At 35.9% G+C, this 27,518-nt stretch overlaps 1 protein-coding gene across 1 annotated transcript; it reads left to right on the top strand.

Moving 5' to 3' along the window:
* Positions 1-81: 81 nt before the first annotated feature.
* On the top strand, positions 82-27,518 carry kcnc4 (potassium voltage-gated channel, Shaw-related subfamily, member 4). The gene is made up of 5 exons (XM_046871383.1): positions 82-238; positions 546-1,344; positions 16,947-17,883; positions 17,995-18,171; positions 26,126-27,518. The coding sequence occupies exons 2-5, from the start codon at positions 724-726 to the stop codon at positions 26,191-26,193; spliced, it is 1,803 nt and encodes a 600-aa protein (XP_046727339.1). The 5' UTR covers positions 82-238; positions 546-723; the 3' UTR covers positions 26,194-27,518.

Here is a 27,518-nt window from a genome sequence, read left to right as displayed (position 1 = left end):
CATATCACACAGGAGGGAAAGAGTTAAGCTGCTGTTGCAGATGCTCAATCCGTCCCTGTGGGCTGGGACTGTGCTGAGGGAGGATACTTGAGGAGTTGCAACACATCTCAAACCCAACAAACTGACACCGACTCAGACTAAACACCAAAGCATGGAGGACTTGCATCACGCAGATTGACGGCTATATTAGTGCATTATTTGGACACTTGGACACACCCTTTAGGTCATGCAAAATCAGGTAAGCGCACTTTTTTTTTTTATTCTGGTTGCACATATACTTTAATACGGTCAACTCTATGTTTTTATTTTTTTATTATTAAACACGATTTATGTCAAAGTTGCACGCGCACCGACGTCTCTGCTTTTATTTAAGTGCATTACAAATTGCACAATGTAATGCATTGGTTTGGATGCGACATATGCTTATCTTTTCAATCGTTTTAATGCCATTATGTGACGAGTATTAGATTATTAGGTCATTAAGACGCCGTCTGGAGACAACCCGAAGTTTCCATCCTGATCCAGCGCTTCTGGCTCTGTTGCAGGCGGTGTTTCTTGGATAACAGGTGGTTCTTCGAGGCCTTAGCGAGCGTTATGCCGCACTTACGACCCCGGTGTCGATAACGGCGAGTCATCCGTCTACCACTTCCACTTTTGTCGCGTGATGTTCTGAAATCTGATTACGGGAGTGACCGGCGCGCGCTCGCCTCTCCATCCAAATCTATGATCAGCTCGGTGTGTGTTTCGTCTTACCGCGGGCGCAAGTCGGGCAACAAACCTCCGTCCAAATCATGTCTGAAGGAAGAGATGGCCAGGGCCGAAGACTCGGACAAGATCATCCTGAACGTGGGCGGCACGCGCCACGAGACCTACAAGAGCACGCTTAGGAGTATCCCGGGCACGCGCCTCGCGTGGCTAGCCGAGACAGAAGCGCAGCTGGAATCCACATCGGACGCGGGACACACGTCGAGCAGCACCAACGAGTTCTTTTTTGACAGGCACCCGGGCATCTTCGCCTACGTGCTCAACTACTACCGAACCGGGAAACTCCACTGCCCGGCGGATGTGTGCGGCCCGCTGTTCGAGGAGGAACTCGCCTTCTGGGGCATTGACGAGACAGATGTGGAGCCGTGCTGCTGGATGAATTACCGGCAGCACCGCGACGCTGAGGAGGCGCTGGACATCTTCGAGCCACCCGATCCTGAGGACGCCGACGACGATCGCGACGTGCCGCGACGCTTCGGATTCGAGGACTGTCCCGAGCACTCCAGAGGATGCTTCGAAGTTTGGCAGCCCAAAATCTGGGCTCTTTTTGAAGACCCATACTCGTCGCGCGCTGCCAGGGTAAGATCATCCTCCTTTCATAACCCTACATGGCGGAGTTCAGTCCTCCAGGCCACAAGGCTCTCATGGAAATACATCATTTTGCCGTCTAATAAAAGAGGCATCAGTTCTTAATGAAACAATTAATGAGACTCTAATTAGGCTGTTAGTTGCTTCGATTATTTAGAGACACGATTTAAAAAAAAATCCGCATCAGAAGCTGGACTTTCAAAGTACCATAAATTAGGCGCGTGAACAGCCATAGCAACAGGTGCTGCGTAGCAACAGCATCCGATTCACTATTAAACTTATAGCAACTCTGTCAGAACTCCTCACATCTTTTTAGTATTCATAGGATTTGACTATATATATTCTTATATTATTATTATTATGACATTGTGTGTGAGATGGATATTTAGGTGTTGTTAGGTGCAGGGTTGCCAGGTGCGTTGCAAATGAATCCAGTTCAGTCTCGCACACGTTCTGTAGCGTGCCATATACTACCAGATGTCTTGTACTGTAATATTTACAAAGTTTAAATCTGTCAATCTAACAAAGCTTATACACACACACACACACACACACACACACACACACACACACACACACGTGCTGTTTTCTTTGATCAACTGCCTGGTCTCACATTTTTATAATGTGATAAATAATATAAAAATAATATAAATATATTTAACTAATAAAAATACATTCAACTTTATCTCAAATTGGGTCCATGACCCTCTTTCTAAATATTTTTCATCCTACATCAACAAGTCCTTGGATAACATGGTTAATGACAATACATAATGTGCAATACTGAAGAAAAAAGTTTACCTATTTTAACTGAAGGTGATTAATTAAGAATAAATAATAATAATAATAATCAATAAAGCTGATCATAATGATAAATAATTATTGATGTATGATGAACCCTCATATTTCACCAACAGACCAAAACTAAAAAAATTAACCATGGGATTTGTAGACCAGATCTTCAAGAAAGCATAGAAGAATAGGTACAGGCCATTTTGTATTATGTACATGGAAAACCTTTTTTTAATATAAAACACGAGATGAACTAGTATCTGTTAGTGTTTTGGTGAAGTTGCATTTATTATATGTAAGGTTGACTTTATAGCTACAGAATCCTTTTTAGTTTTGGGTCTATAAATCAAACTACACAAATGCATCTGGGTATGTGTTAGTAGACAAAAAGCAGAATGCATAAACATAGAAACTGTTTTGGTGTGCAAGTGCTGTACAAAATATCCTTCTAAACATTTGTGTTGTTAGCAACTTCAGACTAATTAAACTGCCACACAATGATTTATACTTGATAGAAGTAATGGTCTAATATGGTTCAGAGAGGTTAGCGTAAAAGTTCCTTATAAATATGCTACAACACAAAATACTATTTGTTGATTTTTAAAATTAATTTGTTGATTAAAAGTTGATAGATTTTCCAAAGCAGCACAGTAACTCACTTGTTCTAATAAAAGTATTAACAGTGACAGATTTGTTGAGTAACAACTCAATAACACATACATTTTATGCCAAAATACTCCACAAAATCTAAGGCTAATAATAAACTGTTTAAAAAATTTATTACGCAATCACTGAAATTGTAATGTTTCCCTAAATGACGTGTGTGTGTGTAAAAGAGTATCTGTGTTTAGCCTTTGTGCCAGGAAGTTTTCCACCATTAGACAGTTTTAATGAAAAGAACGTTGCACTTTCCAAAGTAACAGGATAAGATAAACAAATTCTACTCATTGCTTTGGTATAAGAGGAATAAAACATTGAAAATATTGTATTACGGGGACTTATATGATATACCCGTTGTGTATTCACGACCAATGAAAAATACCAATGCTGCCTAAAATGACCCAAGTAAGGTATGTTCATTTCCATCCACAATCTAAGTTCCATCACACACAGACAATAATCCCCACAGAGAAGACAGCATGATTGTACTGTCTACACACTGCATAGAAACTAAATAAACTTACATGATTATTATTTTTTTTACAATTAAGATATTTAGCTGGAAAATGGATCTGCATTATTAATGCTGACTAAAATACTTTTACTGATGAATGACATTCACAAACTGATTTTTTTGTTTGTGCTCAACCAGACCTGTGTGAATTTACTGTAAATGCACTTGGAAAAGCCACTGCACTAGCATTAGGAGCATGGAGCTCTGCCATGAAAAGAAGTATGCTGAAAGCGAGTAAGAACACAATCAGTAGGAGTTTGTAATGTGCAATAGTGACATTGTTAGGAAGTATGTGGCAAAATCATTGCTGAGATGTGCTGATTCATAATTCTTTTTAAAACTTGGAATATTTATAAATAAATACAGATTGAGTGGAACGTCGACACAGTTGATTTGATGCATTCAAGCAATATGCAGTCACAATTGTGTGGTTATGTTAAATATAGACATGTCTGTGATTTGGTGCTGATATTTAGTATAACCGCACAATTCCAGGTGCAATATTGTTTTTTTATATAACAGTTTTATGAACAGGAATTGTTTTAATTCGGCATTTCGGACACAAAATGGATAACGGATCTGTTTATGTTTGCTCGACTAGCAGAAATAGATCATGAAGACGTTCACTCATTTTGTAGACTGTAGGCATTGAACAGTGTATACTTTCACTCTTACACATACAAACACTACACCACAGTGCTGACACTACCTAGCCGTGAAATACACAACACTAATAAGAGCATGAAAGTTTACAGTGCAAACATAAAGTTAACAACACATTATTACATGACAGTAAAGTGATATTATAGTAAAGAGATTGCCCAGTTTGTTAGGGAGAAAATGTAAGTATTGTATTGCATACATACATACATACATACAGACATACAGACATATGGATGGCATTTCCTTTTTTACTGTAAAGATTTTATACTAGGGTTAGGATTAGACTACTTATAAGTCAGGTTAAGATAAACTGAGTGAACAGAGGATGCCTCCCTTATAGTTTTGTCATAATAACATTATTTCTCATTAAATACACAATTTGGACAAAATTATTGCGACACACCCCTTAATAAACAAATTCAGGAGTTTTAAGTTGATTTATCACCACAGCTGCATGAATTTGCATTTATAAACATTTGTGGAAAAAATGGGTTGTTTCGAAAAGATCAGTGGATTCCAGTGTGGTACTGATAGGACGCCACCATCAGTTTGTGAAATTTCATACTTGCGAGATATTTCATGATCAACTGTAAGCGGTATTAATGAAAAATGAATTAATTACCACATAAAAGTCGGGGTCGTGCATGGGTCGGAAAAATAAACATCTCTCTGGTGATTCCATTGTTGGTGTTCCAAACTTCCACTTGCATTAACATCAGCACAAAAAAGTCTGTCTTCATGGAGTAGGTTTCCATGGCTGAGCTTCATGCAAGTTTCATATCACTAAGTTAAATGCCAATGGTTGGCTGGAGTGATGTAAAGCACATTGCCACTGCACTCTGGGGCACTGGAAACATTTTCTGTGGAGGGAAAATCATGCTTCTCTTTTTGGCACTCTAATGGGTGAGTTTGGGCTACAAGATGCCAGTTACATGCCTGAGTGCATTGTGCCAACTGTAAAGTTTGGTGGAAGAAGGATATTGGTTTTAGGGTTGTGTTTCAGGGTTTGGGCTAGGCCTCTTATTTCCAGTAAATGTACATTTTACATTTCAGCATACCAAGGCATTTTGGATGATTATATGGCTCCATAGTTTGGGAATGGCGATTTTCTATTCCTACATGACTTTGCCCTAGTGCACAAAGCAAGGTCCATTAAGACATGGTTGGGTGACTTTGTTGTGAAAGAACATGATGGCCCACACAAAACTCCCACAATAAAACTACAAAATGTTGTCGAAATCTTTCCCAAAATAGTGGGAGCTGTTATAGCTGCAAAAGAGGGACCAACTTCAAATTACGGTCGTTTGGGAGAGAACCACATATGGTTGGAAAAGTTGGTTGTCCCTACTTTTACTGCCTGGATGCAATTACATGCAGCATTATGCAAATACCACCATCTGATTTACAGTATTATACATAACAATATACACCATAGTGTACTACTTCGATGAAACATGTTTTATTTAAGGCATTATCCAAAAGCTTTGTTTACTTCCTTAATATGAAGTCTTTCTAAAGCAGGAACCAAAACCTCCCCTTTGGTTTGAGCTAGATAGAAATGAAAATGAACATTTCATACTCCATTTATGAAGGGTGCCTGAATTTTCTACTTCTATGATATTATTATAAAGGGCTATATTGTTCACAAATGCCAAATCCTTTGCTGCATCTTCGAGTAGTTAAATGTATAAAATGGTCTGAACATCGGAATAATGCACTAGACAGTAAAAGACAGGATCTGAAATACGATCCATATGACCACAATGTAAATATCCTTGGGCAATTTACTCTCCTCATGTATAGAGTGTGCTCAGAGTGCCGACCATGAGAATGTGAGGTTAATGTTCTCACAAATGTAGGAAGTAGCTTGAGAGAAACAGATAACGATGCCTTCTATAGCATAGAGCAATTTTGGTCAGTAAAGTATTTTTTAAGGCTTGGTTTGAAAGTGGCAGATGTAGAGGACAGGGTGGTATGGAGAGAGATGATTCGCTGTGGTGGCCAGTTGTGTAAACTGGCTGGGCAACTTCATTTACTTTACCCTTTTACATCTGTCAGAGTGCACAATACGCAAAATCCCACCTGTAGATTATCACACATAAGTTATCATTACTCATGAAAGATTAAGTTTGGATCCAATGCCATATCTCGCACCTGGTTTGAATCTGTTTTTATGTGTCTATGTTAATTTAAATGCACTTTACTTTAAATCGCTTTACATGATTTATACCAATAAAGAATAATGTATTTCAACTAGGAAATAATTCATTCCTTTATTTGAGATTTATAGCTAGATAATTCACAATCATTGATTCTAAAGACATATTTCAAAAACCTATTTAAAAATCTAGTTGACATATGACACTTATTTGCATTACAGCACAATTGCTCATCTTCCCTCTCTCTTTCTGTTTCTGTCTTTCATCCTATATGTGCACGATGAATTCACAACAGCAGAAAGTGTAAACATTAAGCAGGCATTGAAATGCAGACGTGAATAAACTGGTTACATGGACAGTTATTGTTTAATTATTTATTTTTTACAGCTCATAATAAATCTAGGTGGAGATCCTAACTGAATTCTAAGGATGAATTAATCATAGAAAATTCAGACCTGGAATAGGAATTGTCCTAATATTAGACTTCTGTAGACTTATGCGTGCACCCATTTATACAAATTCCAGCCTTTACAGGGATTAAAATATTAATTTGTATTGTCATGTATATATATTTAATATTGCTCTTCAATGCCATACCATAATATCAAGCATCTTTACATTGTCCAAAATACAGTACAGACCAAAAGTTTGGACACACCTTCTCATTCAAAGAGTTTTCTTAATTTTTATGACTATGAAAATTGTTGAGTCACACTGAAGGCATCAAAACTATGAATTAACACATGAGGAATTATATACATAACAAAAAAGTGTGAAACAACTGAAAATATGTCATATTGTAGGTTCTTCAAAGTAGCCACCTTTTGCTTTGATTACTGCTTTGCACACTCTTGGCATTCTCTTGATGCCTACTTTGAAGAACCTACAATATGACATATTTTCAGTTCACTTTTTTGTTATGTATATAATTCCACGTGTTAATTCATAGTTTTGATGCCTTCAGTGTGACTCTACAATTTTCATAGTCATGAAAATAAAGAAAACTCTTTGAATGAGAAGGTGTGTCCAAACTTTTGGTCTGTACTGTATATTTCTGTGACATTTTATGCTTACATCAACAATGGACTTGGGTTTGAGGTAGAAATAGTAAATAACTGTCACATGTCTTTGTTTTCAGTAGACCCTAGTAGATTATTGCTAAAGTTAAAAGTTAATAGTTGCATAACAGTTTTGCTGTTATGTATTAACAGTATATCCATAAGTCAACTCTGAAAATGGGCAATAGTTTTGAAAACACTGGTTTTTCTTTCAAATTTCCTTAATTAAATAATTATTAAATTAGATAATAATTTAAATAATATTATAACAATAAATAATTTTATTAAAATTAAATAATAATGAAATAAGCATTCTGTGAGCAAGCGTTACTCTTAACAACAGGGTTTACTCATCTTGAAAACAAGGAAGGAAATCAGGAAGGTAGAGACAGAGCAGACCCACGTACACTGCTATGGATAAAAAGCTCTTATGATTTAACAAAATATTCTTTAATGCATTCTAATGTTTTTAATGTCATCGAGCCAATGGACCTTGGACACTAACATGGTCTAGGCTAGTTTGCCTCCTGTGGTCTGTGGCCGTCTCCCATCATTGCTCAGAGCATTATCAGCCAGAGGGCTTATGTTTCCTGAATAACTGCTTCTCGGGGTGGCTAATGCTGTTAGGAGCAAAATCGAGGAGGTTAATCGGTAAGAAGTGTAGCCCATCTGAGGAGAGAGGGAAAGGGAAAGGGTACTATAGGGTAAGGCTTTCCACATACAGATCAATCTGATTTACAATGATGAATTTCCTTTAGGGCTTAACTTAAAGCCTTAAAAGTACCTGTAATAGTGGGGTTCTGAATCTTCACATGTACAGCTCAGTGTGATACGAGACAGCAGAACACCCACACATTACTTTTGCTGTTAATGCTGTATAATCTACATCTGTTATAGAAACGAGTGCATTTGTCCTCTTTGACATGCACTTTGCTATGATGCAGAGCTGTTGTAAAGGTCATTGCTCAACCACTCGCTTTATGCTTTTTGAACCATTCTGTGACTCATTTATGTGATCTGGACCCACTCTGTAAACCTGTGCCACAGTTTCAGAGAATTACTTGTTAGTGTGTGTTGCCACTCTACCTCATCATTAGTGTGTTGCTGCTGTGGCTCAGCCATAATTAATCACTAGCTGGGTAATTGGCTAAAGCATGAGGAGCGTTCTGTCTTTGGCTGCTCTCGGCTTGCAGGTGTCTCTTCCTGTCAGTTATGCGCTTGATTCATTCATTCAAGAAAGGCATGAATAGGCTGCTGCTGTATTTCATCTTTAGGCATCAAAAAAACCCGTCTTTTGTCTGATCTTAATACAAATCCAAATTAACATTTCAGGCCGCTTTTATAAAAGCTGCATGAATTGTCTTAGCATTGCTGTTCTATGATACATGAAGGACAATAGAAGTTGCCAAAGCCTGGTGGTTTCTCAACTACAACAATCAGATTGAATGCACTGGACAGTAAAAGACAGGATATGACAAAATGATCCATATGACCACAATGTAAATATTGGCCAGTTTACTCTCCCTTGTCCATACTGTGTGCTCAGAGCGCATTTGCCACCCAGGAGAATGTGAGGTTAATGTTCTCACAAATGTAATAAGTTTCGTAAAAGGAACAGATAACAATGGCTTTCATAACCTAAAGGCAATTTGGCTCATTTACCACCACTTAAGTCTTTAAAGTAAACATTAGTTATGAGTAGGTGTTAATGCATAAGTTTTCGCTGTAACATATGTGGTTCATGGCATGACATAAATCTTCATAAATGTTAATAATCTCTTATTTTACCATTAATTATTAACTTTTGCTTTGGCAAATTTTGCTGCCTGGTAATGATTTTTGTGTAAAAATTTGCTTGAGGATGGTGTTCAAAGGTCTGCCTGGCAATGGGCCTAACACACACACAACACACACACACACACACACACACACACACACACACACACACACACACACACACACACACACACCTATAGAACACAAAAATTAAACATATGTAACTATGAATTACACTATATTTGAGATGTCTTTATGGAAAAAATCTGAAAAAAAATTGTGATGCTTCATCTGTAACCATATAAATATCAGCTATTCAATAAATGTTAAACTTCATTAAGTCCTCACAACTCATACATTCATAAATGCCACTGAAATAAATACCTTTTTTGATTGACTAAAAAAAAAAAGATTTTAGTATTTCATAAATATAGTGTTTTTATTTTTATTTATTCCATGGACATGTTTTTGTAAGAATTTTTTTGTTAAAAAATAGAAACTGCAACAAGTGTTTTAGAGGCCCAATAGAGCATGGAAAATTATATCCTATACTCCAATTATGAATATTTTCATTTGAGGAACAGCAGACAGGACTGTGTCTTGAGTTGCCAGATCTACAGTTTTAAATACTCTCTAAATAACATGAAATTAAATCTAAACCATTTCCGCTTATTTTTTTCCTTTATATGAGATGTATAGCTAGATAATGCACAATGATTGATTCTACAAACATACTTTCAAATAACCTTTTTCAAATCAAAAGTTTACATATGACACTTATTTGCATTACAGCACAATCCATCCTGCCTGCTCATGTTTCCTATCTCTTTCTGTTTCTGTTTTTCCATTGCATTCATTTAAAAATAATTACACACTACATTTATCGCAATAATACAGAATTTATTTCTAGAAAGTTGTAGTTCAGTGCCTGACATATATGGGCTAGTTTAGGGTCTGAGTGATGGGTTTGTCCCGGCCTCTGTTGGCGTTGGGAAAATTACTTATGTGCAACCATGCACATAGATGGTCTTTTGAATACAGCTAAACAAAGATACAGTATGCCTAAAACCACACAAGCGAGTTGCTAGACTGTTTTTTGTCAACTTTCACCTGTCTATTACTGGGTTGCTCATAAGAGAGTAGCCTATAGCATAATCGAAATGTCATAGGTTCCTTAATCTTTTTCATTATACTTAAACCTACCGTATGTTGCTGTCACTGTCCTCCATGCTTTTCATTTACAATTGTACCCTAGTATTGATATAAACAGATAGATAGATAGATAGATAGATAGATAGATAGATAGATAGATAGATAGATAGATAGATAGATAGATAGATAGATAGATAGATAGATAGATGAATAAATCGATAGATGGATCACTTTATTCATCACAGAAGACATGTTGCAGCAGATGTGTTGGAAGAACAAGGAGAACAAAATAACAAAATATTGCATTTTCTCTTTTAAAAAGGAGGAAAATAATGCAGTTAGTAATATATACTAGTTATATGCTAATTAGTCTATTATTGATATATAGGCTTTTGGAATGTCCAACTTGAGAGAATGTGTGGGGTTAGGTTTAGGTCTTCAGTAGATTGAACTGTTTTTAAAAGGACATTGTGGTTAATGATATAATGAATGTAGGGGGACCTGTTCCCATGAACTGTTCGTGAAATACTGTGAGAACAAGGACAGACGCATTGATGACAATTACTTAACTACACATGCAGCACTCCCCTGTGTCATTTAACATCCCTACACCACTGACACACACACACATGCAAAAATGCCTGAGAAGTCGTTTGTGTACAGAATGTTATGATTAGATCTCAGAAGGAGCCTTTTATGAACACAGTGCTGGTGTCTTCGTGGTGTGCAAGGAGCTTGTCACTAACAATCCCAGAGTGCTTTGGAAAAACCTGTGGGAGGCCCAACAATGACTGTTTGGCACTGTGATAAACTATTTGTCATTTAGGTAAACCAAAAGCTAAGGGTGGTATCTTGTCTTCCTTATGGTAATCGCCCACAGTGTTGCTAATGCTTTTTTTTTTCTAATAAAACACTTATGTTTATTTTGTAGACCATATTTTTAAGCAAACAGAATGTGTTTAGTTAATTGAATTATTTTGTAAATGACATCTTGGCAACATGCTAAATATTGTATAACAATAATGCCATTTATGCTAATTGATATTACCAAAAAAAATAAGGGATTGACTTGCAAAGCATAGAAAATATGATTTCAAGCAAAGAACATAAATACTGACAACATAGCTGACATGAAATCTGATTTAATAACTCACACCATGCTGACTACTCTGAAATAGATAAATCTTTCACAATTCGGCACAATTTGGCAGTCTAAAGGGCAAACTGATTCACAAAAGCAAGCGAAGAACATTAAATCATCTGCTGAAAAAAAAATCTATTTATTGATTTCAAATATATTTCTCAGTGTTATCTACCAATTGGACATTGCAAAAGTGACAGAAGATTTTATTCATCAGATTATTATTGTTGTTTTGCATTGCATTTGTCTGCATTATTAAATAAATAAATGACACTGATTTATTTATTTTGGCCAATGCATAATGTCATTCACATTAAGAGCAGTGTTAAGCCCAACATCACTGTGTGGTAGATTGATGTAACCACAGTATGTAATGCTAAAATTTCGGTTTTGGACTTTGTAATTAGAATGCAGTTTAAATAGTAATGGAATGCCATTTGAGTGTGAAATCGTATGAATATTATAGGAACATTTCAGTCCTGGATATGTGTCTAACCCATTTGACTAATGTCAATTTCATGGTTTGTCACATTATCAAATGTTTTGTTTCTGCGTGATATACCGCTGTTTTTCTACTGCTATCTCCCAAATGTTTGCAACAAAAATATAGGCACATGATTGCATTGCATTAAACCTATTTGGTGATGTTTTCCAAGGTCTTTGAAGCACAATATTAGGTTGCACAAAGCCCTACACTTTAACCTTGCTATACACCTTTGGGATGATTCCAAAAAAGGACTGTGCCCCAGACCACCTTATCAAACATTGGTGCCTGACCTCGTTTATGCTCTTCAGAATCAGAATCACCTTTATTGCCAAATACCATGAGTTTTGTGTTTGAAAAGGAATTTTTCATGGCATGCTGGTGCTATAAAAATATATAACACTATTAAAACGCGGAAAATAAAACACTAACTACATAAATAAAGATAAAGACATTGACTGTACATTTAGAGCAGGGAATGTAAAAGTGAGGCAGTGCAAATGATCAGATTATTCCAAATAAGTCCAATATAGTAATATAGTAGTATTGGTACTCTTGTGGCTGAATGAACACAAATCCCCACAGCCACACTCCAAAATCTAGTGGAAAGCCTTCTCGAAAGAGTAAAGGATGAAGGTATAAATGTCATGCCTTTGTAAAAGGATGTTTTACAAGCAAATATGTGTATCATGGCCAGGTGTCCACATACATTTGGCCTAGTATAAGACCAGATGTAGTAAGATTACTGACTAAATGGAACTGTTTTTTTTATTGGTGTTATAAACAAGCAGATCGTAGATTTCTTTAGTCTTGTCAGCTATATATAGATTTTTTTATTAGAAATATAATTTAGCTGTAAGTAGACTATTGTCAGTCACCTCACATTCTGACGCTGTATTTATGGAGATAGGGTGAGGGGTAAGATGAGAAACATCCAAATAATGAATATTTATGTCTGTATCAGACCTGCCAAACTTCACATATTTCCGATATGAGCTCTAGAGTATGCCAGAAAAAGATGTCAGTCAACAAAATAATAGCTTTCCTTCTTAAATGATAGATTAGTCAATCGACACATTCCTCTCTCACTGCTAATGATTCCCCCGCAAAAAAGGATGCGTTGGTGTAGCGTCTTCATTGCTCAAAAAAAAAAATGTTTTTTGAGTTCATTCATGAAAATCAAATAAAATCTTGTGTGTTGTTCTGTTTGAGACAAGTAAGGAGCTAATAGAGCTAACTACTGACTGAAGAAAACAGCAATTCAGGTAGACCTACAACAAAATTGCAATGGTAAAGATAATTGAAAAGTGATTAAAACTGTTGCTTGATAATTACAGCTCAAATGCATTTACGTAGTTTAAGCAGGTTAACATATAAAACGTCATCTGTGTGACAGCATTTCATTGTTTGTACTAGGGACATTATTCAAGTGACTTCCAAGAGGATTTTATATAAAATGTATTATTTTTTTCCTCTTTAACACCACCATACCCTCCCTCCTCCAAAACACACTCAAACACTCATAGGGCTCTCGTGCTTGCAAATCTGCTGTATTATAGTATATATTTTCATATGAAAATTAAATTAAATTACTTCATTTTAAGTTTATTATGGTATAATATATAGTTTTCAAGCATTTGAAAGTGTTTATCATTCTACACATTATTCTACACCTTATTTCCAAGTATGGTGGATAGAAACTCATTCGAACCCAAAATGATACACAAGACGTCAACAGAGCCTATCCAATTGTGGTCATAACAATGTGACAATTAATTGTGTACTGCTTGCTCAAAGAACTGAGAAGAGGCAATGCTTAAAATGTGTGGAATGTTATCCTGTCAGCCAGATGGCAGGGTTGTGAGGGCTAATGCATTTGAGTGATACTGAAAATTTGTTTTTCCCAGAAGTCTAATGGACAAATCTTATTAATGGAGCTGGAATCCCAGAATGAGCAACAGGTGCTAAACCTGCTGGGTAATATTCCAAAGGCACATAGAGGCATAATGAACAGCTGCCATGGGAGACAGTGTGCAGCCTTTCAGGCTATTACACACACACACACACACACACACACACACACACACACACACACACACACACACACACTAGTGTATCAGTCAGGACAGGAGCCTTTTCTGTGGGAGTTGCAATAATAGTGTTATTGATGACTGTTCCCAGATTAGAAACACCAGGACATGTCAACCTTGACCTGTTTTTTTTTGTGTGTGTGTGTGTGTGTGTGTGTGTGTGTGTGTGTGGACATATCTTAGAGATATTATTATTTTTAGTGTTCTATCTTTCACTGTTGCATAAAGGTTAATTGGCTGATTGATCAATCAGTGTAGTTTGTATACATATATATATATATATATATATATATATATATATATATATATATATATATATATATATATATATATATATATATATATATATATATATATATATATATATATATATATATATATATATATATATATATATATATATATATATATATATATATATATATATATATATGATAAATTAATTGTGTATTTATTGTGGCCAGAGTATTGTAGGCATTATTTAAAAAGCTAGTCTCTCCATGCAGATATTCAGCCCATTTTATTTATTTTATAGTATTTTTTTGGAGATAATAACAATGTGGTCTTAGTGCTATACTTTTATAGCAACCCGTCACCTGTCTATTAGGTCACTGTATAGTGAATATCATGAGTCTCGTGTATGAAGCAGGTATAATCAATCAATCAATCAATCAATCAATCAACCTATCTATCTATCTATCTATCTATCTATCTATCTATCTATCTATCTATCTATCTATCTATCTATCTATCTATCTATCTATCTATCTATCTATCTATCTATCTATCTATCTATCTATCTGTGATCTGGAGTGCATGTGAATGTCTTGGCTTGCTAAATAGATTTTGTATAGATAAATTCTCTCAGTGTGTTTGACACACGCATATTTAAACAGCTGGAAGTGTTCTGTTACTATTTTTTTCAGTGAGCATGTAAACACAACAATCTTGTGTTGCCAACAATCTCAATCACATTGAGCCCCTTTGTCTGGCTTGTTGGCTTCTTATCCTCGCTATACACACATGACACCAGCTGTGAAAATGTTTTCATTCATCTCCCTCCATGTTTGTTCTTTCCATTTATAATTTTTGAAGTAAATCACTTGCTTGGCCTCATTGACCTGCTGGTTATGTAACTTATTTAGTAATTAATGTAGGGCTGTAACAATTCCTTGAGTAACTCAAGTAATTAAATTTCAAAAATCCACGCTTCGTTTAGTCCATTTAACTAAACACAGAGAACTGTGTTTCCCACAGACTATTATTACTGATGCAGAAGAAGGGAGGAATGGGGAGAAAAAAGATTCAGGCCAAAGAAAATGGCAAAACGTTTTTAAAGTTTGGGATAATTTCAAACTAAAACATAGAGAAAACCTTGTACAGTGCTCTTACCGTTTTGAAAGTTATTTGAAATTGATTTTTATATTTTTATTCATATAGAGGAGGGAGTGGAGCACATTCTTAAAGCTGGCGATAAATACACGGATGGAGTTCGTGTAAGATTTTAAGCAGCTGTTCCGGAGACAAGGAAACCACATTCCGTTACTGTGCGAGATTTTATAAATAAATACATGTGAGAATATTTATGAGGTTCATTAAATGAATAGTTTAATATATAACCCATAACCTACTCTATGCAGCCACTGCGGAGGGACTTTTCGAATGGACTTTATTTGTATTTTGATGTAGTATGGCAATTAAATGCAACTAAATGGGTTTGGGGTTAACTGATATTCTTGTATGCAGTTTCAGCAATAAAAATAAACCAGTTTTCTAAATAGAAAAATGAATTACTTGTACATTTTAAGAGACTTGTCTTATTTTTTTCCTCTTATTTAATATTGCTTTTAAATTAAGAAATATAACTTCTTATCCAATTACTCAAATAATCGTTAGAATACTCGATTACTTAAAAAATGTATAGCAGCAGACCTAAATTAATGCTTTTTCAGTAAAGGTTGCATGTTTCCCAGACAGGGAAGTAAAAATATTATGTATAAAGTAAAGCTTGATAAAGTTTCAAATGTAATCTGAATAATTTTTTTTTATTAAATATTATTTCAATATTATTTATTTGTTATCATCAAATCAAAATAAAACATTGATCATCTGTGAGATAATTTCATTAATTAATGACAATGTTTTATTTATTCCTCATGCTTCTTTTGCATGAATTATTCATGAGATTATTATCTTGTCTTTATTTTAGTCTTTTTGTGATACTTGTTACTGTTGTCGAACTGAAATGAAATCTAGCCTGCTGTGCGTAATTGAGTTGAGGAAACCGCAATTGTTCCAGCTAATGGAGTTTTCACACAGCGTGTCTTATAATTTCTTATAATTTCTAATGCTATATCTTGCTGTCTTCATATTAATTTTTTTTTTTTGATAGGACACGATTGGGCTTTAGTTTGAATGATGACATCTTATCTTACAAACAGTGGCTGACTCGGCTTCTTTTGCTATTCATTTGCAGATTTTCTCCTTAGTTTTATTTAAATGGGAACTACTCTAACATTAGACATTTCCAGCTTTCGATTAAAGCATTGCATGAAGTATATTTGTTACCAACACCAGATATTATATTAACTTACACAACGTTATGTGTTAAAATAGGCATCGGCATTGTGAGTTAATAAATAAATAAATACATACATACATAAATAACAAACATTTTACACAGCTTATATGTAGCATAAAGTATTGCCTTTGCATCAGTATCTTTAAAGCTAACTCATTTTTCTCATGCAACATTAAAAGGTGGCATATTTAAAAAAACTTTATCTAATTTACTAACTAAAAATGCAAAAATGTTTATGAAACAATTTTGCACAAATATTTTGTGTAATACACTAAACCTACTCTACATATACATGTATGATCTCTAATTTGGGTACTTTAGTTTGTTCTACTTCTTCTTTCCTTAAAGTAATTAAGATTTTGATTGATGAAAGTGTAAAGTGATTACATTTAAATCGATGCAAATAGATTTTGATGCAAATTTAATCTTTTCAAATTTAGCTAAGTGTTTCTATAATAAACATGCTTACTGTTTAGATAAAGAGAGAACATTTATGATAACATGGTGGTTTTGTATCTTGCAGATCATAGCCTTTGTCTCTCTCTTTTTCATCTTGGTGTCGATCACCAACTTCTGCCTTGAGACCCATGAAGCCTTCAATGAAATCCGGAACCGTAGCGAAATGATTGCGATTGGCAACACTACCAAGGTGGTATTCACTCTGGAGGTGGTGACGAATCCTGCGCTCACACTTGTGGAGGGCATCTGTGTGGTGTGGTTTACTTTTGAATTCCTGGTGCGCATCATCTGCTGTCCTGACAAGCATCTCTTCATCAAAAATTTGCTGAACATCATTGACTTTGTGGCTATTCTGCCCTTCTACTTGGAGATGAGTCTGAGCGGACTCTCCTCCAAAGCGGCCACAGATGTGCTCGGATTCCTGAGAGTGGTGCGTTTTGTGCGGATCCTGCGAATCTTCAAGCTGACCCGTCATTTTGTAGGGCTGCGAGTGCTTGGCCACACACTGCGTGCAAGTGTGAATGAATTCTGCCTTCTCATCATCTTTCTTGCTCTTGGCGTCCTCATCTTTGCTACAATGATCTACTACGCAGAGCGAATTGTTGGAGGCTCTCATGATCCGCACGCGAACAGCCACACGCATTTCAAAAACATTCCGATCAGCTTCTGGTGGGCTGTGGTCACTATGACCACGCTGGGTTATGGGGACATGTATCCTCAGACCTGGCTGGGCATGATGGTTGGTGCTCTGTGTGCAATAGCAGGCGTTCTAACCATTGCCATGCCAGTCCCTGTTATTGTTAACAATTTTGGAATGTACTACTCCCTGGCAATGGCGAAGCAGAAGTTGCCCAAGAAGAGGAAACGTCATCACCGAAACCCAGATGCAGTGCTGGACTCAGCCTCATTTGGGAAATCTGAGAGCAACTCACCCAGGAATAGCACCCAAAGTGACACATGCCCTCTTGCACCTGAGGAAAACATAGGGAGGAACCGTTCAGGTAAAACACTTGCATCATGCATACTGTATGACACCCAAATGAATCCATATAAATTGTATTTAAACTGTTATGAACAATTGTGTGCTTTGTTTGCTTTTGTTTCTCTGTTAGGCTCAAAGCAGAATGGTGATGCTAATGTCGTTTTATCCGAGGATGAGCCGCTGTCTCCCAGCGAGAGGTGGTCCCTCTGCCGTTCACACAAACGAGACAAGTGCAAGAAAGAAGGGACCGCTTTCCTCCTGACTTCTGGAGACTTTTCCTGCAGCACTGATGCCACTATTTGTACAGGTACAGAAACCAGAGCATAACCACCAGTCAACAGGAACAAGGATGAAATATTTTAGCCAAATCAGTGTTAGAAAATAACATGAAAAATGTATTCAAACAGTATCAATAGAAATACAATGATAGATATTTTCAGGAATTTTTGGGTGGGTTCAGGAACCTATAGCCAAATTATATTATCCTGCTGTCAGAAAAGGGAATTTGTTAATAAAGATCTGTACAATTAACATTAAATGCATGTCTTATCAAACATTATAATAAACAATTATTTATCATAAACCTTTAGGGGATTCTGTAATTTTACAGAAAAGTTACCAAAAACAGAGAACTTATTGTGAAATCTAACAGCACTGACCTGTAATATGATAAAATCCAAAGTAATAGTGAGTGAGCAGCATCAGCAGGATGAAGAAGCATGTGCATAAAGCATCTAATTTGCTTGACATTCTTTATTACCGAGTGCTGTCAAGTCGACCTCTGATTCACGCCTGAGCCATTACTCTGCTCTGAGCTTGATAGATTAGGCTCTGTTGAAAGAAAAATTGTAGAAAGGCTGTCTGTGGAAATAATGTTCCTAAACAATGCGAAAACTTTATCTTAGTAAGTGAAGATTTTTTAAAAAGAAAAAGGGCTAATAAGTTCGAATGTTAAAAATTAATGCTGCTACTATTTTTCTTCATAATATTGTTTTTAGAAATAGGCATTAAGCTTAAACTTAATAATCTTATATTGTTTACTAACTTTCTAATGAAAAGATTAAAAGAAGATAATCAGTGTAATCAATGTGTAAAATGTTGATTACCTTACCCTGTAGTATTGAGCTGGTAATACTTCTGTTTTATATACAAAACCAGTAACTGAGAAACTTAAACAGAAATCCAGACCAGACTGACCTAACTTTAATTCATGAGAACCCAGCGGATAAAACATAGTGTCTGTTTATTGTATTTTCATTTAAATAAATTTAATTTTTAGTCTTGATTAAATCTTTTTTTAAGAAAGACCTGCCTAAAAGGGCAGCATCAGCAAACAAATAGAAAACGCAATGGTACAGAACATAGCATTGTAAAAAGAATGAAGAAAGAGTAATCTAATTCATTGATCATCCCTTTTTTGATATCCTTTTTAAACTGATGCTGATTGGGCAACATTCTCACTTACTGAAGAACGAGCATAGTGAAGTTCTGTGTTCACATTGTTGTGTTTTTTTATTTTTCGGTAGAATCATGCAGGGGGCAAGAACCTACACAGCCATTGTTGAGAAAGATGCATTCTGAGTAAAAATAGCAACAGTGGCAGCTGTGGCCTTGGCAGAAAATGATCCGTTTGCTCCATGACCAATTCTCTGTATGCTGTTTTATTATTCGATATGCCATTATCAGGGTTTCCACAGCTATTTATGATTAGCCCCAAAAAACGAATCTAGTGGTGAAATACATCCTGTACAATTCCAAGTTTTGTCCAATCTAACACATAGTTGTCACTGACAGATTAAATATTGTAACATTAACCTGTATCAGGATTATAAATTCTACCTTTATCCAAATGTAAAGGTACTAATTTAACAAAGTGTAAACTTTCTTTCGGCTTCTCCCGTTAGGGGTCGCCACAGCGGATCCTCCGCACGTTTGATGCCTTTCCGAACACAACCCTCCCCATTTATCTGGGTTTGGGACCAGCACTGAACGTGGCTGGGGTTGGTTCCCTGACCAGGGATCGAACCCGGGCCGCAGCGGTGAGAGTGCCGTATCCTAACCACTAGACCACCAGGGAACCTAAGTTAATAAAGTGTACTTTGCATTATTATATATATAATAATTAAAAGGAGAATCTCATTCCAAAATATTTGGTATGCTGTGTACAATGTAAATAAAAACAGAATGCAATGATTTGCAAATCTCATGAAATCGCATTTTATTCACAATAAAACAAAAAATATACAGTATATGTTGACAAATGTTATACAAATGTTTAAACTGAGGAAACGTACAAGGACATTTTTTATTTTATAGCTCCAACACACTTCAAAAAGTTGGCAAATGTCTATGTTCCTCTTCTTTTACCAACAGTCCATATAGTATATTTGGAAACTCTTGCTGAAATTTTGTAAAAGTAATGTTGTCCCATTTGCATCTGATACAGGATTCTACCTTCTTAACAGTCCTGGGTCTTCTTTGTTTTGTTTTTTTGTGACATTATGCACCAACTGTTTTCAATTGGTAAAAGGTCTAGACTGCAGGCAGGTCAGTTCAGCACCTGGACCCTTCTATTATGAAGTAATGATGCCTTCTCTGAAAAAAAAAACATGCTCTAAAACCTCTATATACCTTTCAGCATTGATGGTACCTATCCAGCTGTGCAAGCTGCTAACCCATACCATCAGAGATGCAGGCATTTGAAATAAGCACAAGGCAGACTCTCCCTCTTTGCCTTTTTCGAAAGACAAAATGGCATTCTTGGTTTTTTAAAAAGAATTTCATATTTCAAATCATCTGACGAACAATTTTCCACTTCCATATGCAATACCCTTTGGGCCAGAGAAGATGGAAGCGTCTCTGGATCATGTTTACATATGGCTTCTTCTTTGCATTATAGAGCTTTAACCTGCATTTATGGATGAGACAGCAAACAGACTGTTCACAGTCACAGTTCACAGACTGTTTCTTTTCAGTAACACTTATTTTTCTAGCCCTTTTTGCCTACATCCCTTTTTAAATCTTTTTCATTTTATTAAATGGTTATATGTTGAAAACATTTAATGTTTTCTATGTTCAACTGTGAAAAAAGATGGGATTATTAGATTCGCAGATCATTGCATTCTGTTATTATTTACATTTTACACTGCAATTCGACTTTTGGGGTGGGGGTGTAGTCTTTTAGTATTATTGTATGAGCAAAGAAGTGTTTCAGCAAGAAAAAAAACACAAACCTGGCAACCCTGTTCACCACTAAATATTCTGTTTTATGTGTAATAAAAACATGAAGGATACTCAGATCACTAAAGGACATCCTTATGCATACACTCTGGCATTCAATGTTGCAATCATAAAATAATCAGTGTTCATCACAAATCTCTCCTTTCTCAAGGTTTGTTCTTTTCCAGTAGAAATAAACATTTAGTTGGAGAGCTGACACCAGGCCTGAGCTGCTCAATGATATGGCATATTTACAGCACCCTGGATGGTCATCCATCTCTTTTTGCCATTAAGTCTCACTCGCACAGGGCCACAGGAGGGTAGGGTTTGAAATAATTTGGCACAGTGGCATTTATTTTAGAAGTAGATGTAAAAGCCTTTGCTTTGTGATCATTTGTTTGCCACCTTTTTAAAATTTGGCCATTAGTGGACAAACATATTTTTAATGTTGTAGACAAAGTAGTCATGAGCTGTCTGCCGATAAACAGGAATAGGTTTTGGAATAGGCTGTAGCCTGTAGCACTTACTTGTTTCAGGTCTGCACTGATGCCTTGCCGAGAGACTGGCTTACTTACTTACTGGACCACTTGTTAGTGGATCAGGGTGTACACTGTCACTGGAAGCATAGCAGTGAATGTTGGCTTCATCCAGATTTTTCAGATTTATCAAAGGGACTGAGGCTTATGGCCAAAGAGGTACATTATACAATATTTCCTTTTTGCTGATGTAAGTGCACAGGATTAAGAGGCCATGGGGAACATCTTTCCATTATGCTCGTAAAGCAGTGAGTTTCCTTTTCTGTAAATTCTAGTATCAACATTGATGACTGTTGGCTTCTGTGTATTGTAGCATGCAAGGACTAAAGTGACTTGCATGTTTGTCACAAATGCTTCTTCCTGTCACATTTCAACAACTCATTAAGTGGCTGGAGCATAGTACAGCTGTGAGGTAAGTAGCAGCACAGTTAATTAATCACACCAAATATGCATTTCTGCTCAGTATGATTTTGTGGTCTGCTGAGTTCCTGAATGGCACAGGCTTTCAGCTTCTGCCTGGGTACACATTTCTCCTTCTGTGTGCTTTAGCCCTGAGGCTTGAAAAGTCAGCAACACTTCTTAAAATTCTGAAATGAAACAGTATACTCCCTTCATTTTTCTTTTAAAGATTCTTGTTGCATTAGTAATACCAGAAAGCAAAACACAAAAACCTACTTTGTGCAAAAGGGGTTACAGATGTGGTCAGACTCTTGCTGACATCCCCAGTGGAAATTTCCAGCATTCATTGGCAGTGTTTAAACTTTCAACGTTATTCAAGATTGATGGCTTCACTAAGTTGTTTTAAGTAAAAATGCATATCCTGCTGTATTCATACTTTTTGGACTATTTGTACATACAATCAAGTGAGATCTGAAATCTCCTCAGTCACACCCAGGCGCTCCATTTTATTCGTTTCCTGCTTGACATGGAAAAGACCCCCTTTATAGTGCTTGAAGACTCTATGGCTTTTGAGCATATTCTCAACTGGCTCACAATTCGTAAATCACTAAGAACATGCTTTCACTAACAGTTTCTGTTATCTTGATCAGTGGATGATCATTATATGCTTCTTTCAACATGTAGACATCAGTCCAATCCATCATTGTGGCATTTATAATTATGTTTACCAATTGTATCAATATAATGCGATTGTTGACCAATGCTTTATATACAGCAATCCCCAGTTTATCTGGTTGGTTACGTTCCAAAAACGTCCGCGATAAACGAAAAACCGCGATAAAAGGACGCCACCCCAAAAATGCTATTTTATGTATACAGTACTGTTTACTTCATTTTATAATTAATAATGATATTTTTATTCTTAAATTTCTTTATTTCATCATAAAAACAATTCCCTATAAGTTTTTTGGTCTGTCATGCTATCCGCGAGTGGGATTACTGTAATAGATTTTGGGCTATTCAGTATGACATTTCTCTTGGAATTGAGAAACATTTCTAATTTATCATGTAGCATCTACTCCAGAGTAAAATTTCTAATTATTCCCCCTGCCTTCTGTAGGAATATTGACTCTGGCACGAACAGGTTCTCTGAAACTCTAAACTGAACTAAGCCTTACTGAACATCCTTGGTTCCTTCTTGATTATATGATTTATTGCATATTTTTTCCCCTGTTCCTCTGTTCTTCTTTTTAAAAAAGTCTTCTTTGTTGTCTCTCAGTTCTTATCTCATAGCCGCCACCGCATTTCCTTGAAAGAATCTACCCTCCTTTTGTTTCTCCTCTTGTTTCACTATTTTCAACAGTTTAGCTTTTAATGAGCTAATGGTTGCATTCCAGGTTCTCTGACATTGATTTGTCTTTCACTCTGATGACATTTCTAAGGCGGATGTTTTGTACTTTTGAAGTCGCAACGTTTTGAGAGTTTGTAAAATCCCCCTAATGAGAGCTTAAACCGACTCCCTGCCTCTCTGGCGAAATGTTGTTGAAAACGGAAAATTGCATTCTACTTCAAAGTTAATTTCGTGTTCCTGTTGCCGAATACGAATGATTTAAATATGTTTTCTACCACACATGTAAATAATGGTGTTTAAAGAATTATGATCATTTAGTGCAGTGGTCCACAACCCCTGGCCTGCAGACCAGCACCGGTCCGTGGGTCAATTGGTACCGGGCCACACAGAAAGAATACATAATTTACATTGTTTCCGTTTTATTTATTATCTGATTCTGAACGATGTTTAATTTTGGAAAGGTACTGGATTCTCATGTCTTACCTCCATCCACTACCTTCTTAAAGGGGCTGCTCCAGCCGGTAACACATAATACATTACCGCTAAATTCAAACCCCCAAGCTAGCAAAACTAACAAACAACAACACAGTGGATTCACGATTATTATTATATTTAGAAAATATAATAATATTTTCTAAATATAATAATAATCGTGAATCCATTGTGTTTAGAAAATATCACTTTTTATGCCGGTCAATTTAATTTGTTGACTCTCTCCAGATACTCTAAGATTTCAGGTCCGCTGGTGGACTTGGCTCTTTAGCTTATTCCACACTTTCTTTATGAAGTAAAGATAAGGAGAAAGGTTGGTTTATTCAGTAGTCACTGAACCATTTTTTATTATTTTGAATGATTGCTTTTAAGTCTTTGTTCTGCTAAGAGAACTAAATGTTACAGCTCCTGTCAAGGCTCCAAGATTGTAAAGTAAACTCTAGGCTCTTATGTTTGTGCTTAGATAATAAAAGTTTGTTTGCATAGAGGTATGTGATTGTAGTTTTGGTGATGTCAAAATGATCTCAAATCTTTTTAATAAACAGACCAACTGTCATTCTTTTTGTCTGTCTTACCCTCCTTCCCACTGTACATAATGGCAAATTAGACGTGTTACAGGCAGAGTCTTTAGAGCTTAGGTTGTTTTAAATCTCTAGACATGGGAACAATTTTATAGCCATTGCCCGATTTGCCTGAAAGTTTTAGTTTTGTCTTATTTCAAAAGGAGTGAATTACAAAATATTGCCTCTGTGTTACCTAATATTTACACCCCACAGAAAAAAAACAGGGAGGCATACATGAGTTATGAATAACTCATAAATAAATAAATAAAAAGGAAAATCCTTCAGTTTTGTGCATCCGACTTTTTTTAAGGCTATCAGTAATTGTGAAGCCATGTAGTTTTGATTCGAATGTTTTTTTGTGTGCATAGAATAATAGAAATTTCCTTTAAAGGTTTAATATAGATTGGAATTAAGCTAATCATCTACAGACTTTTTTTCATGGGTGCCAATCATCCCAAAGCTGATTGTATAACTCACATCTGGTTTTTACCTATAAATAACCTGCCTGATTATCGTCTGGCTGTGAGCGGCACTGTCAGTTTCAGGTTGCCTGCTTTCTGATGGAGGTATAATGATGTGGCAGAGCAGACAGTCAGTACTGAAATTCAGCAGAAGCACCACCACCAAGCAGATGTGAGCTATAGATGTTCTCCTGGTCTCAAGAGACTGCCTTGTAATACACTAATTGCTGCTAATAGGGTTCTATAAGCAACAATGGTAAGCCTCAGGGATTTTGCTAAGAGTTTGTGAGATCCAGAGGGGTCTGGTTTAAATCACAGAGCAGTGGTGAAGCTCTGTGTACATGCTTAGATCAATAAACATGTTTGGTTGGTGCTAAAGCACTGCACAGCTTTATAAACAAAATTTGGCTGTGATATTCCATAAAATGTGCATGTATGTGTTATTTTGTATGTGTGGTTGATGGGTGACAATGGACTATTAAATTGTGTTCTGAGTCAGTAAACTGCCGGAAACTGGTGTTGTCTGATTAAATGTATCATGTTTTCCAAAAAGTTGACAATTTTAGAGTCAGCTCACAAATCTGGATAGATTCTTTTTCATGAAAATCTATCAGTATTCTGTCATATAGAGTCATAAATGTTCTGTTAATCTGCTGCAGTGCACTGTGACAGAAATACAATATATTAAGTGAATTTTATCAACCATCTGAGTTGTTCAGCACAGCATAACACTATATAAACTTCTAATGAGAATGCTGGGATGTGTGTGACCGAAGCAGCTTGCGGATATTAATGCACTGAAGCATATTATATTATGTAGTGTTTTGGGGAAATGAGTATGAAATGAATGCACAGGGATCTTCTTTGAAAGTTCAGCACAATAAAATTAATGTAGAGATGCTTTAATGGATTTGTTAATGCATATATGTAGCTGGGTTTACATTTATTAAAATAACTTTTTATAACTAAATTTTTATTAATATATTTATATTTTTGTTTATTAGAAAGTAAACTCAACAATTTTGCTGAACAATTTTAAATTCTTACGATTTAGGCTGCTTTTGAGGAAAATATTATTATTTTTTTTTTTGTAATTATTATCTAAGCTGGACTTCCATTCTGTTGTTTATGTAGTTATACTATATAATGGGGAAATAAAATCTAAGTAGGCAGTGGAATACAGAATCACGTGGCTGAGATAAGATTTGATGTTAACTTTTAGCTTTTATTTCCATTGCAGAGAGCTGCAAAGATGCCATTGCAACCACAACCGGCTACAGCCAGCCAGAAGTGACTACAATGACGTGAAGTGACATTATTAGATGAACAGAAGAGATCCTATCCATCAGAGTTCCTATCCATCAAAGATTCTATCCATCAGAGATCATATCCATCAGCGTTCCTATTCATCAGAGATCCTATCTATCAGAGATCCTGTTTATCAGGGATCTTGTTCATCAGGGATCTTATCCATTTGTGTGTGTTGGATCTCAGCCTTTCATCTAGCAGTCCCAGCCTTATGCACACAAGTCCCCTTTCTGTGCAGAACAACATACTTGTTGTCATTTCAGCATGTCTTTGCATGACCTCACTCTGTATGTCGTACCTTTACAAGTGTACTTAATATTTTGGGCTCCTCCAATCTTGTCTGTACTGTATGTTGTCTTATCTGAAGTGACTTTGTCAACAACATTGCGAAAATCTTTACTTTCATGCAAGCGATGGGAACGTTTTGCAATGGTCACAACGTTAGTGGGCAGCAGCATTTTTTTAGGGTTGGGATAACATCAGTGTCCTATTTCCAAAAATAGCCTAGTACAATTGATAGTCTCATAAGGTAGGCGTCAGGAGCCACGTCTGACAAATATGCCCTTAAATCTTTATATTAAAAAGGGAAATTGTTAGCCTTCTTGTAAAATTTGGAAGTTGGATTTGTTTTGACTAAAGAAAAACATTTGGAACATTTCTGTATCTGATTAGTATCATGTCAGAGATTTGCTGTAGAATTAGCAAAACATATAGAAAACATCTAATCCTTATTTACTGTATATGTACTTTGTTCTGTTCTTGCTGTGCCTTCTGTAATGTAATGAAAAAAAACAATCATTCTGACACATCAGCAGAAGTATATAAAGTATAGTCTCTAATATAGGTGAAAGAAGTCTTTTATTCTTTTTTATTATTATTAGTCTGCCATAGTTGCCTTATGTTAATGAACCAAACAAAATGTTAGTTTTTATTTCAACATTCAATCTCATTCAATGACAAAAATACTGTTTGTAAATAAAAGCACACGTGTATGTAGCGCAGTATGTTATGCCATTGTGTATATTATAGAGTTAGCATAACCATGCCACAAATGCTATATATCATATTATGGTAACTATGTATAAAACATAAACAGAGATTATTTTTTCTATGGTATTTATGTTTTTAGCCCCAGTCATCTCTGTGTGTGTGTTTCAGGGGAAATGGCTTCTCGTGTAGAATTGTATGGTACCATGCAGCAACTCGTAATGAACCTGTATAATGTGTGTCTTCGTGATGCTGTTAACATTTTTGTAAAATGTAGGCATGTTTCTATGCACCTCTGTTGGAATACAATGAAAATAAAATATCCCCTAATCTACAAA

The sequence above is a fragment of the Silurus meridionalis genome, chromosome 17, assembly GCF_014805685.1.
Source record: "Silurus meridionalis isolate SWU-2019-XX chromosome 17, ASM1480568v1, whole genome shotgun sequence".
NCBI classification, from domain to species: domain Eukaryota; kingdom Metazoa; phylum Chordata; class Actinopteri; order Siluriformes; family Siluridae; genus Silurus; species Silurus meridionalis.
This window is presented reverse-complemented; position numbering and strand designations above follow the sequence as displayed.

Bases quoted from the DNA above. Each gene is read 5' to 3' on its own strand.
- kcnc4 (XM_046871383.1), top strand. From the start codon at position 724: ATGATCAGCTCGGTGTGTGTTTCGTCTTACCGCGGGCGCAAGTCGGGC. The intron at 1,345-16,946 runs GTAAGATCATCC...TGTATCTTGCAG, and splicing joins ACTCGTCGCGCGCTGCCAGG to ATCATAGCCTTTGTCTCTCT. The intron at 17,884-17,994 runs GTAAAACACTTG...TTTCTCTGTTAG, and splicing joins CATAGGGAGGAACCGTTCAG to GCTCAAAGCAGAATGGTGAT.